The sequence below is a fragment of the Cricetulus griseus genome (genome assembly GCF_003668045.3).
Source record: "Cricetulus griseus strain 17A/GY chromosome 1 unlocalized genomic scaffold, alternate assembly CriGri-PICRH-1.0 chr1_1, whole genome shotgun sequence".
Classification (NCBI taxonomy): domain Eukaryota; kingdom Metazoa; phylum Chordata; class Mammalia; order Rodentia; family Cricetidae; genus Cricetulus; species Cricetulus griseus.
The window spans coordinates 114,221,664-114,233,974 of NW_023276807.1; the positions used below are offsets into that span (position 1 = coordinate 114,221,664).

Below are 12,311 nucleotides of genomic sequence, written 5' to 3' on the forward strand. Positions count from 1 at the left end.
ATGGCCTCATATTTGTTTTTACTTTTGGCAGCTCCTCCTCTAGCTCTGCTTCCTTGTTAGAGTCTAAAATCTCAGAGTCTGAGCTGCTCAGCTCCAAGGCTTCCAGTTTCGTTGCAGGGTAGAGGCTAGGTTTCGAGTCCTCATCTCTCCTAAATTTACCGGGGTGTGACCGGCCATTCTCCATTCTCTCTCCCTCCTTCTCTGTCTCTCCCTCATTTAGCTGAGCTGTTCCTTTCATTCCCTTGTCAGTAGACATTCCAGGAGGTCCTTTTTTCTTATTTATTGTTGTTTTTCTTAACAAATTATTTACTCTCTTGTCACTAGACATCCCGGGAGGTCCTTTTTTCTTATATTTTATTGTTAGGCGCGCCCCATCTCTCACTACATTCGGTTTCTGATATGTAATTTTGGACTTCTTTAAGATTGCTACAACAGTGAGAAAAGTCAAAATAGCTCCTAGTAAAAGCATAGAAGCCTCTATATTAACCTCCCAAAATAGCAACATTCCCAAGCCAAAGTCCAGAAAAAACATGTCTCTCCGAATTGGTTCGTTCCCGGGTTTCGGCACCAGATGTCCCGCGCGCTCTGTGTATTTCTCGCCAGCAAGAAATCATACGCAGGACACTCGGATCCTTCTGCAGGCAAGCTTTAATGCATCTTACCAGAGTGGAGACACTAAACCAAGAAAACCATCCCTATATAAAGGCTGACCAGCCGCCTGGGACGTGTTACCCTATGAATGGCTTCAGCTCCTCAGGCTAAAATGAGCCACGGGATAGGCAGAGATCAAAGGAATGGAGATTACCCAGCGCCTGTGAAGTAATTCACATCTTGGTGTCTTCAGGCACCTATTATTGTAATGGATAATGCAGAAACCGGCTTCCTACACCTGAGCAAGTGGGAGCTCATGGACCCCAGTCAGATAGCTGGGAAACCAGCATAGGACCGAACCAGGCCTCTTAAACTTGGGTGACAGGTAGGAGGCCTGGGCAGTTTATGGGGTCTCTTGCAGTGGAACCAGCATTTATTCCTAGTGCACGAATGGACTTTGGGAGCCCATTCCTCCATGGATGGATACTCTCTCAGCCTAAATACATGGGGGAAGGCCTATGCTCTGCTCCAAATGATTCCCAATGGAAGGCCTCACTTTTCCTAGGGCGTGGATAGGGAGTGAGTCTGTGGTGGGGGTAGAGGGGGTTGGTGGGAGGCATGGGAGGATGGGAGGGAGAGAGAACTGGGATTGAAATGTAAAATATGATTGTTTCTAATTTAAATAAAAATATCAAACAGAAAAAATGGCAATCCTACCAAAAGCAATCTACAGTTTCAATGCAATCCCCTTCAAAATTCCAACCAATTCCTCACAGACCTTGAAAGAACAATATTCATCTTCATATGGAAAAACAAAAAAAAAACAGAATAGCTAAAATACAATCCTGTACAATAAAGGAACTTCTGGAGGCATCACTATCCCTGACTTCAAACTCTAGTACAGATCTACAGTAATAAAAACAGCTTGGTATTGGCATAAAAAACGGACAGGTGGATCAATGGAATCAAATCAAAGACATTATTAATCCACACACCTATGAACACCTGATTTTTGACAAACAAGCTGAAATTATACAATGGAAATAGGAAAAAATCTCTTTTTAATCATTTTTTATTTTAGAAACAAGATTGATTTACATGAAAATCCCACTTCCCTATCCCTCCCTTCTTCCCCTACCATCCTCCTAACTATCACATGCCCTTTCTTCTATTTTTCACCTAACTCAACCTTTCTGCTTCCTCATGATCTCTGCATCCTTCCTCTTCTACCCTTCTCGTAGCTCCCTCCCCCCTCTTCCCATGCTCTAAATTTGCTCAGGGGATCATGACCATTTCCCCTTATCCAGGGGACAATGTTTGCCTCTTTTAGGGTCCTCCTTGTTTACTAGTTTCTCTGGCAGTGTGGATTGTAGGCTGGTAATCTCTTACTCTATGTCTAAAATTCACATATGAGTGAGTACATATCATGTTTGTCTTTTTGTGATTGGGTTACCTTGCTCAGAATGGTTTCTTTAGTTCCATCCATTTTCCTGCAAATTTCAAGATTCCATTGTTTTTTTTTTTTTTTTCTGCTGAGTAGTACTCCATTGTGTAAATGTACCACATTTTCTCTTTCGGTTGAGGGGTATCGAGGCTGCTTCCAGGTTCTGGCTATTACAAATAGTGCTGCTATGAACATCGTTGAACAGATGTCCTTGTTGTATGAATGTGCTTCTTTTGGGTATATGCCGAGGAGTGGAATTGCTGGATCTTGTGTTAGACTCATATAGGAAAACATCTTTAACAAATGGTGCTGGCATAACTTGATGTCAACTTGTTAAGAATTCCAATGGTAACAATGGGTGAAAGATAAAATGAATTGTAGTTAATTCATATGATAAATTACAGGAATAACCAACCAGTATGTTGAAGAAAGAAGGCGAGTATGACATATCACTTAGTACATGATCCAATTTACATGACATTTGAAGAAAAACAAAATTCACCATCTTCATAAAAGTAGCTATTACTGACAAGGCATTAGACTGGGGAATCAGAAAGTTTGGGCCGGCGGAGGGAAAAGGAAGAGTGAGGTGTTTTCAGACTCAGGGAGCTTCTCCCTGTCTGGGCAGGTCCACTTTATGCAGTACCAGACCCAGAGAGATCCAGGGTGAAGGGGACGTTGGGCAGGAGTAGGGCAGGTGCAGAGGGTACACTCACCTCAGTAGGGGTTGGGCTGGCGGTGGAGGGAGGAGGAAGAGTGAGGTTGATAAATGATATATTTTTAATAACCTGTTTTCTGATTCCATTTCAATGCTCAGCTATCCAGGATTATACATAAATTTTACTATTTTAGTGTATGTAAAAAGATTTAATAGTCCTATGCATTTTCTTTATGATGACACCTGTTTTGACTCAAACAAGCATAGCAGGAGACATTTACTAGGGCAGATACCATCCTCATTCACCCCCCCCCCCCCGCCCCCCAAAAAATAGAATAGAAAACTTACTACTTAGAAAACCATATTGCTAATAAAAATTTCAGATCAGGATAGTTTTGTAGGATTTTGTTTTAATTAAAGAATTTGTAAAATGTTTGAAATAGATGCAAATAAATTTCTGTTCCAGGAAATTAATACAGGTAAAATATTCGAATGTTTTGCAATTAGTACTGAAAACACAAGTTCTGGCTCTTTCCATTATTTGAATGTGTTTATTTGCTCTTGAAAAAAGTGTTGATGTCAAGATTTAAGAAACATATTCCTTACAGAAGCCTGTTTAAATCTAGGATATGATCTTACAGGCCAAATTAGCTAAAGAGGCTGGTGGAGGCCTAAGATACAGTGTTCACAAACATTGGAGGTACCTTCATTTGGCTTGGTGTAGGGTAGGCTAGGTTTGAAATTACATTTCCCACCCCAGCCCCCACTGCCACAAACACAAGAAATAAGAACCTTTAAAAGGTGTCATGACTTTATCAATTTTTTCTATAATTATTTCATTTAATTAAATTTCCTCCCTAAAAATAATTTGAGAGGGCATGCTGAAATGCTACATTTTCTTTAGTTAGATGAGAAGATCTTTGAGTCATTAAGTAGTAGGTAGTATTTTAGCTTGTCAGGGAATATTATTGTTAAAACAGCATCAGTTTTCCAAATATATTTATGTTGTGTGATTTACTTTGTAGCCCTTAAAATTTTTTTGGGGGGGCTTATTTGCATGTTGGGTGTTCTACCTGCATGTATGTATGTGTAGCCAATGCATTCTTGGTATCGAGGTTAGTCATGAGTTTTGGAACCTCTGGAACTGGAGTTACAGTTTTGAGCCACCATGTGGCTGCTGGGAATTGAACCTGAGCCTCTGAAATAACAAGTGCTCTTAACCTCTGAGCTAAGTCTCCAGTTCCCTGTACACTTTCCTAAATAGGCAACACCAGTACCAAAGCAAATGCTTACTGTTGTCATGAAGTAGTTAGGAGTTTATTAATTGACTTCTGGAGACCAGTGTAGGAAAGTGTCAGAAAATTCAGCACAGGCTCTTTAACTCCCTTTGTCAGGCATCCACAGCAACAAGAAGAGTCTTTGGAAATGGCTCTACTCAATATTTGGCTTAGCAAATTGCCTCGCTCCCATAGAGTTGCCAGATGTCTAGATGTGCTGGCTCGGACTTTTAAGAGGCTTTTGAAAACATGGGAACCTCACAAGAAACCAGAGGTTCATTCAGGAATTGGTTCCAGTTTGGGGACACAATGGAAAACAATGGGAAAGTCTTAAACCTGTCTCTTGAAGTTTGTGGACTGCATTGTTTTTTTCTATGAGTTCAGCATGATACAACCAGTAGTTAGGATCTAAAGGTTTCCAAGTTTTAGAGTATTTTTAAAGGTCCTTAACCTAGCAGGAAAGGCTCTCAAGAGGTGTTAGGTTGGGAATCATGGGGTGGTCTTCTTCAGAGAAATTCCATCATTCTCTAAAGCTACCATATAGGTAGACCATTTTTTCTTCTTCACTTTCTGATTCTATTAAGTGATCAGGAGACGGAATTTTGAGACTCATTAGAACAGTGGTTTTCAACCTGTGTGTAGTAACCCCTTTGGAAAATCCCTACTTACACTGATTCATAACAATAATAAAATTATAGTTATGAAGTAGCAATAAACATAATTTTATGGGTGTCACCACAACATGAGGAACTGTATTAAAGGGTTGCAGCATTAGGGAGGTTGAGAACCACTGCTTTAGAACAAAATAGCACAGAACCAGAAAAAGGTGACAATTTAAGGCAGAAGAATGCTGACCTTTAACACTGGTAAATAGAAAAAAAAAACTCATTAATTTTGTCTGTCCATTATACATATTAGGTATGCCTCAGGCCCACACTGTGCAGTCCTTGAAGATTATGCTGTACACAAGAAAGATATGTTAGTTCTTAGGACCAGTTCAATGTGTAAAAGTGTTAGTCACTTACTTACCAGTGAACTTACTTCACAACTGGCTCAAGAAGAGAAGAGTTCTCCAGGCAAGCTGATTCTCAGTAGTCAACTGTAGTGATACTACAGAGAAACACTTTGTGTACTTGGTTTTGCTTGAAGTGACTATGTATTTACTTGGCAATTAACGATCATTAGCTGTCTTAGTTGTCTGCCAGTACTACTCTGCAGTAGTTATGATCTGGTAAACTGTCAATAACATCTGTTGTTCAAAGATCTGATGTTTCCTATAGGTAATTTACCTCTGAAATGGTGTCTCAATAACTGGACTATCGAGAACAGTAGCTTCAACCTGTGAACAAGACTAGAGATGTGATTTTAAGGACTAATGTAATACTATTACTATCTAATTTTAGGACTTTCAAGATATGGATGGTGAGCAAGGCTTATAGATTATCTCATCTCTGCCTTTTTATTTTATTTTTTTTGAGACCGAGTCTCCCTATGTTTTTCTGACAGACCGAGAACTCACTTTGTAGAATAGGCTGCCTTCAAACTCAGAGATGTACCTGACTCTGCCTTTGAAGTGCTGGGATCAAAGGTGAGTGCCACTACCAATGAGTAACATATATCTAAAAAGACACAGCTCAGACATTCCATGCTCTCAGACAGAATAAACAAGTATTACAAAGACACCAACCTTATGTCACCAGAAGAGTAAAGGGAACACTTGCCGCTACAGCAAAACAAGGCAAAATGCTTATGACTTTACCTTTAAGCAACACACATGATTGTGCTCTCAAACCTAGTTTACATTATCTACTTGGTGCTGAAAAAAATATTTTGTTGAGATAGGAGGGGCTGGCTTTTAACTGTCCTGTCCTTTCATATTTTTGTTGTTTTTATTTTAAATAGATTGCATCTGTAAGATTTCTCAAAGTACCCTTGAAAAGGCTAACTCAACCCCCTATTTTTAAATAAGCAACAAGACGTGTATTAGAAGACATAAATTCTAAACATAAACAGTGATCTCACTTCTATTTTTCTTTTATAGTCCCTGTATATATTTCCATACTAAAACAAATTAACCAACTTATTCTAAACATTTTCATGTATTATTTAGTTTTCAAAAAATGACTGATCTAAAATACACATATTGTTTAGTTTTGTCATTATTAAAACTAAAACTTGTCAAAGACACGACATTTCTATATGTATTTGCTCTTTTCTCATCACATAAAAGTAAGAGTCAAGACCTTTGTAAGATTTAAAATGAGACTATGGTACCTGAATTTAATATAGCATATTGGAAAAAGTTCTCCGAATAGAATGCTGAAAATATATGAAACATTCATTATTAAAACCCACAACTCTAAACAAAACATTGTCATACTGACCTCTAGTGGCTAGACTCCCTGTATTTCACTGACAGTGAAAGCCAGATAAAATAAAGAGCCAGATAAAGAAAAGCAAGACATTTTTATCAACAAAGCAATAAAGGTGACAAGCATTTAAAACATAGAGGCAGTTAAAGGACAAAAGTTGTCAAAAATATTGGTATGTTCTAATTTTGTCAGTTTATTTTACATTGAAAATAAACAATACATAGACATACACAAACTCTTATTTTATTATCATTTATTTAGAATTTAATTTATTTTGTGTGTGGTACATGCATGTTTATGCCAGAGACTGACAATAGAAGCTTTCACCAATTCTATCTTATTTTTTGCCAGGCTCTTAGTGAATCTGGAGCTTTCTGTTTTGGCAGACTGGCTGGCCATCGAACTCCTGGGATCTGTTGTCTTTCAAACCCCCAAGTGTTGGGGTTTATAGATGGGTACAACATGTGATTTTTGAGATTGCTGGGCAGATGAATTCAGTTCCTCATGCTTGTTCACCAAGCACTTCACTCATTGACCCACCTCCCCAGCTTCTCTAGTGATCCTCAAAGTAAAAGTTTTGTATGTTCACCAGCTTAAAAGTTTTGTATGTTCACCAGCCATGTGAACCTACTAATCATGTCTAGTGGCACTAGTGCAATATAACAACAAAAGATGCAAAGTTTTAGTAAGATTAAAAAAAATGTTATTTATTTTTTTGTTTTTTTGAGACAGGGTTTCTCTGTGTAGCTTTGGAGCCTATCCTGGCACTCGCTCTGGAAACCAGGCTGGCCTCGAACTCACAGAGATCCGACTGCCTCTGCCTCCCGAGGGCTGGGATTAAAGGTTTGTGCCACCAACACCTGGCATGTTGTTCTTTTTAATAATGTATATTGATTATATGGCTAGTGATTTTGTATACTTGATTAAAAAACTAGTTTCTAGGTGTTCTTTCCCTGTTTCTCCTTCTCAGAATGCACATTCTTAGTTTGTTTTTGTTCCCAGTGATTTAGCGGGAGTAACTTTCTCAAGTTGGACATGTTGATTTCAAATTACAGGCACTTATCACCACCACATTCATCACTTTAACCAGCAAATTGTGTACCTACAAATTTTCTGAAACTTAATTATAGCACATTCCTAGGATGAAATCTCATGCATCCTGTCTGTATCTCAGTTTATTCATCTTAAAAGGAGATAGAAATAAAGAGTTAAATGAAGTAAAGCACTTAGAATGGTGTCTGTCACATTCAAGGAGTCAATAAATTTTGTTAGGATTAGCATATATGAATAAAGCTCAGGAACAGTTTGCACTAAAAAAAGCCAGTTGCATTTATGAGTATTTACACAATGGATGATTAAAACACGAAAGCCAGTGGATACATTCATTCATTCACTCACTCATACTCGTGTGGATATACGTAAAAATCTGGGTAGTAAAAATGAAGTGCATTCTACCAGTCAGGTTACTTGTGACAGGGGAAGATAGTAAGTAACTCGAAAGGCATCCAAGAGGCTTTGGAATGTTCGAGTTTTCTGCGAAAATGGGAGAATGTTCCATCTTCGCAGACGATGCTGTCGTGCGGGGGACGTTCTTTGAATTTTGAATAAGTTGATATAAAACTAACCGCAAGGAAAATAAAACACGGACACAGGATCGCCGGTGAACATGCAAGAAGAGAGACCAGATGACGGAGGTGTGCACTCCACACACAGCTACAATGTGTGTGACACAAGTTAAGCAAAGGGAAGAAAAGTGAAGAATCGGATGAAGTCTCCCAGTGAGAAGTCAGTCTGAGGTAGACCTCTTCCGGATACACTTCACCGATATATACGGGATAGGTGTCTTCAGTTTTGCACAATTACCCGGCAACAATAAGTTTCGAATTTTGGAGAGGTGCGTCCTAAGCCCCAGCTGATGAGGCATTCGTTCTGAGATAACCTTACACCAAGTGCGTGGCTTAGCCGGGACCCCAGGTCCTTTTGCACAGTCTGCGTTCTCCTCTGCTTAGAAGAGTTGTTATGCGGGTTTGTGAAGTAGACCCGGGAAGCTGGAGCATCTCCAAGCCGATGAGGCCTAAATTTACCCCACCTTTCTCTCCCCAGGTCCCAGACGCCCACCGCGTCCTGGGAGTCTGGTCCAGATGGCTCTCAAACCCTTGACTTCCCCGGCGCCCGAGCGGGCCCTCCGTGACTCTCAGACGTCTCCTCCGCTCGGATTCCCCCGTCAGGCAGCAGGAGCAGAGACCACATTCTCAGCGGGCCTTGTCTTTCTCACCCCATGCCCAGCGGCTGTACACTCGGGGCCATCAGCTCCGACCGGAAAGTTGAACGCCCGCCACAGAGCGGCTCCTTGACGTCACTTCCGGCTACGCCCACACCGACTCTTCACAGACACTCCTTTTCCTTTGGGGAGACTAGCCGGCCACACCCCCGGCGCATGCGTGCGAGCAGCGGGAGTTCAGGTGGGGGGTGGGGTGATAGTCAGGTCTCTCTGGGCTTCCGGGTCCCGCCTCACGTGAAAATCCCGCGGGATCTCATCCTTCCGCGAGAGTGGTTTGAAAACTCTGGCGGTAACCACGCCCTGGATGAGCGCACTGGCCGGTCTGCGGGAAGCGGAGGGAAACTGAGTACGCGCGGATTGCCAGTTGCAGCCAGTCACCCGCGGGCAGTTCTCCTCCCCGAGCCATGGCAGCAGAGAAGAAGCGGCTTTCTGTGAGGGAGGCTTTCCAGCTGGCGCAGCAGCCACACCAGAACCAGGCGAAGCTGGTGGTGGCGCTGAGCCGCACGTACGGCGCGGTAAGCGGCCAGGCCTCCGTGCCCGCGCTCCCTCCCCGGCGGCCGCTCCCGGGCTCAGCCTTCGGCCCCTGCGCGACCCGCGTCCGAGTGACCCCGGGGTCAGGTGCTCTGAGGCTTGCCCGAGGCCTGCTGGCCTCAGCCCACCATCACGACTCCGGGCGTCGTCCACACGGAGTCTCCTTCAGTTTCCTCCACCCCTCTTCCCGGACCCCCGCATCCGCTGTCTTTAGTAGTGACTTGGAGACAAGTGTTAGGCTGCGAAGTGAATCTCAGACGCCCTTCTTCCCTTTGGGGTCTCTAGGTCATCGTTGGAAATCCGACCAAGTTATTTCAACCAACTCCTTAACTTCACCAAATAATCAGAATCATTAGGACCTAGCTTTACCTATTTGTGCTAATTGTGCATTTATGCTATTTATGCTAATTGGGGATTGCAGGACAGCGAGTTTGAGGAAGATAAATTATTTTGAAGTATGGGGAAGGTTAAGTAAAGATAAATGTGACGAACGATAATGGAATAGGTTGTGGAAGTTAACACCCAAAGGAAATTGCTGCATATTAGCAAAGTCCATATAAATACAAAAAACGGTGTTGATTTTTGAGTTATTCTTGCCGAAGCTTATTTTGCATTAATATGGTAAGAAAAGCATCGCAAGTCCAATGAGGTTAAAAGACAAAAAATAAGAGACCTTTTCATTGTCCAGATTTGTGCTTTGTACTTTCTCAGAGGTGAAATTATATGCAGAAGAGAAGTTTGTGCACGTTTATTTCCCCTTTTCTTGGGTTGGATAATTGAGAATTTACTAAAAGAGATTTTAGTTTGACCTGAGGCCAAAGCTTTCAGCAGTGTTATGGTAGTGTTGGGAATGAAGAATTTTATTAATGCAGCTTATGGAGGCGTTTCTTCTGTTTTTCAGATGGATAATAAGACAGCTTTTCAGGAAGAGTTTGTTCATTACCTTAAGTATGCTATGGTGGTATATAAACGTGAACCTGCTGTGGAGAGGGTCATAGACTTCGCAGCCAAGTTTGTTACTTCATTTCACCAGACTGATGAGGAAGAAGAGGAAGAGGAAGATGGTGGCATTTTAAATTATTTGTTTACTTTTCTTTTAAAGGTACTGTGAAAACTGGTACTTTGGGGGAAGTAATGAAGAGAATTTTACCGTGATGTTTGTCATTTTCCACAGTGAAATATCAGTGATAGAGAAAATGTACATGAATAAGTCTTTTATAGGAAATTTTACTGTCGTTAAAATAAAAGGATCACTCCAGTATTGAATTTTCACTGCCTATTTAAATTCTCATGTTTGTTTTAAATGTTTTCTGCCTTGAAGCAGGAAATTCCTACAGAGAAGAATATGCTTATTTTTTATATAGCAAATATTTTTTCAGAGCACTTGAGATTATATTGCCTGTTTAAGAATGGAATGTTACTAGGAATAACTTTTTAATTTGTTTTTGTGTAGTCTCATGAAGCAAACAGCACTGCAGTCAGATTTAGAGTATGCCAGCTCATTAATAAACTTCTGGGGAGTATGCCAGAAAATGCTCAAATTGATGATGACTTGTTTGATAAAATTAATGAAGCCATGCTTATTAGACTGAAAGATAAGATTCCAAATGTAAGAATACAAGCGGTTTTGGCTCTTTCTCGACTCCAAGACCCCAAGGATGATGACTGTCCAGTAGTTGATGGTATGTATAGTTTCCTAAATCTTGTTTCAGTGTGTTGACTTGGTTAATTTTTCAGTATTTGGGGAGAGAGAGAGAGAGAGAGAGAGAGAGAGAGAGAGAGAGAGAGAGAGAAGAGAGAGAGAGAGAGACAGAGAGAGAGAGAGAGAGAGAGAGAGAGAGAGAGAGAGTGTGTGTGTGTGTGTGTGTGTGTGTGTGTGTGTACATTCATAAGGAAGTCAGAAGTTGGAGTCAGATATTTTCCTCAATTGCTCTCCACACTATTTTTTGAGACAGCATCTGTCATTAAATCTAGAGCTCCTCTGCTCAGACTCATTGGCCAGCAAACCCCAGGAATCCTGTCTCCTTATCCCCATTGCTAAGATGATAGGTGCATGCCACTATGCCTGCTTCTTATGTTGGGTATGGGGGATTGGAACATCAGGCCTCATTATTGTGCTACAAGTACTGCACCAATAGATCCATCTCCCTAACCCAGCATTGAACTTTTACTTATTAATTATATGTGTCTTTGTGTTGTGGAAGTATCAACCCAACAACTTAAAATAAGGGAATATTATAACTCCGTCTTGCTCTTAACTCTAGTTGTGTCCCTTTCTTTCAGAGACAGTAATAATTAACAGTGAATTTTTGGGTTAATTGCTTTATTCACTTAAAAAACCTAAACTTTAAACAATCACACATTTGTTTCAGTGTCTGCCCTTTTTTTTTGGTGAATCATATTACATTTTTTGTATTTTTTTCCCTTCAAAATTATTCCTAATTTTAGCATTCATTTAGAACTGTATATTTCTATTTCTGCTCCATTTTAATGTTTTGTTTTATGGAGTTTATGTTGCATGTTAATGGTCCCTCTAGTTGTTTGAAATTACTTTGCTTTAGAAACTGTTAGAAGTAGGGTGTAGTGGGGCCATTCCTTTAACCTCAGTACGATGAGGCAAGACATCTCTCCAAGTTTGAGGCTAGACTAGTCTATGGAATGAGTTCCAGTACAGCCAGCCTTGGCTACACAGAGAAACCCTGTCTTGAAAAACCAAACCAAACCAACCAACCAAACAAAACAACCCAGTGTTAGGATTTTTCTTATACATGACTTTGGTGCATAGATTAAAGAGTTTTATCGAATTATACATAGAGATAGACTTAATATAGGTTCCACTTTATTATAGTAGGTAAAGTATTCTAAAAAGCTATTTACTAATTAATATTCTCAGTAATGGGGTATAAAAGTATGCATTGACCTACATTCTCTTTAGTTTCAGTCCCATTTTAAAATTTGATGCTCTATCTAGTATATGTTATTGTTAACAATCTTCATAAATTTAGCAGGTGATCATCATGAGTTGCTTAAGGATGGTGGTACAGTTTGAGAAGTGTTACTATTAGGTGATTTTTATAATGTTGAACATCATAGTGTGCTTGGACAAATGGATCGTAAAGTTCAATAACTCAGTGTGACTTTTGGTGCAGTCCAGAAG

At 40.4% G+C, this 12,311-nt stretch overlaps 2 protein-coding genes across 4 annotated transcripts in view; one reads left to right on the forward strand and one right to left on the reverse strand.

The window, feature by feature from the left end:
- Positions 1-3,644: 3,644 nt before the first annotated feature.
- Positions 3,645-4,583, reverse strand: Dcaf16 (DDB1 and CUL4 associated factor 16). The gene is given in 2 exon segments (XM_027386694.2): positions 3,645-4,285; positions 4,287-4,583. Coding segments are annotated over 2 exon segments (336 nt in total). The 3' UTR covers positions 3,645-4,246.
- A 4,321-nt stretch (positions 4,584-8,904) lies between these two features.
- The window catches only part of Ncapg (non-SMC condensin I complex subunit G), a 38,598-nt gene continuing 35,191 nt past the window's right edge, over positions 8,905-12,311 (forward strand). For all 3 annotated transcript variants that reach the window (XM_027386979.2, XM_027386980.2, XM_027386981.2), the window contains exons 1-3: positions 8,905-9,138; positions 10,056-10,256; positions 10,608-10,836. In XM_027386979.2, coding sequence (XP_027242780.1) covers positions 9,028-9,138; positions 10,056-10,256; positions 10,608-10,836 — 541 coding nt within the window. In that variant the 5' untranslated portion in view covers positions 8,905-9,027. The remainder of the gene's footprint in view (positions 9,139-10,055; positions 10,257-10,607; positions 10,837-12,311) is intronic.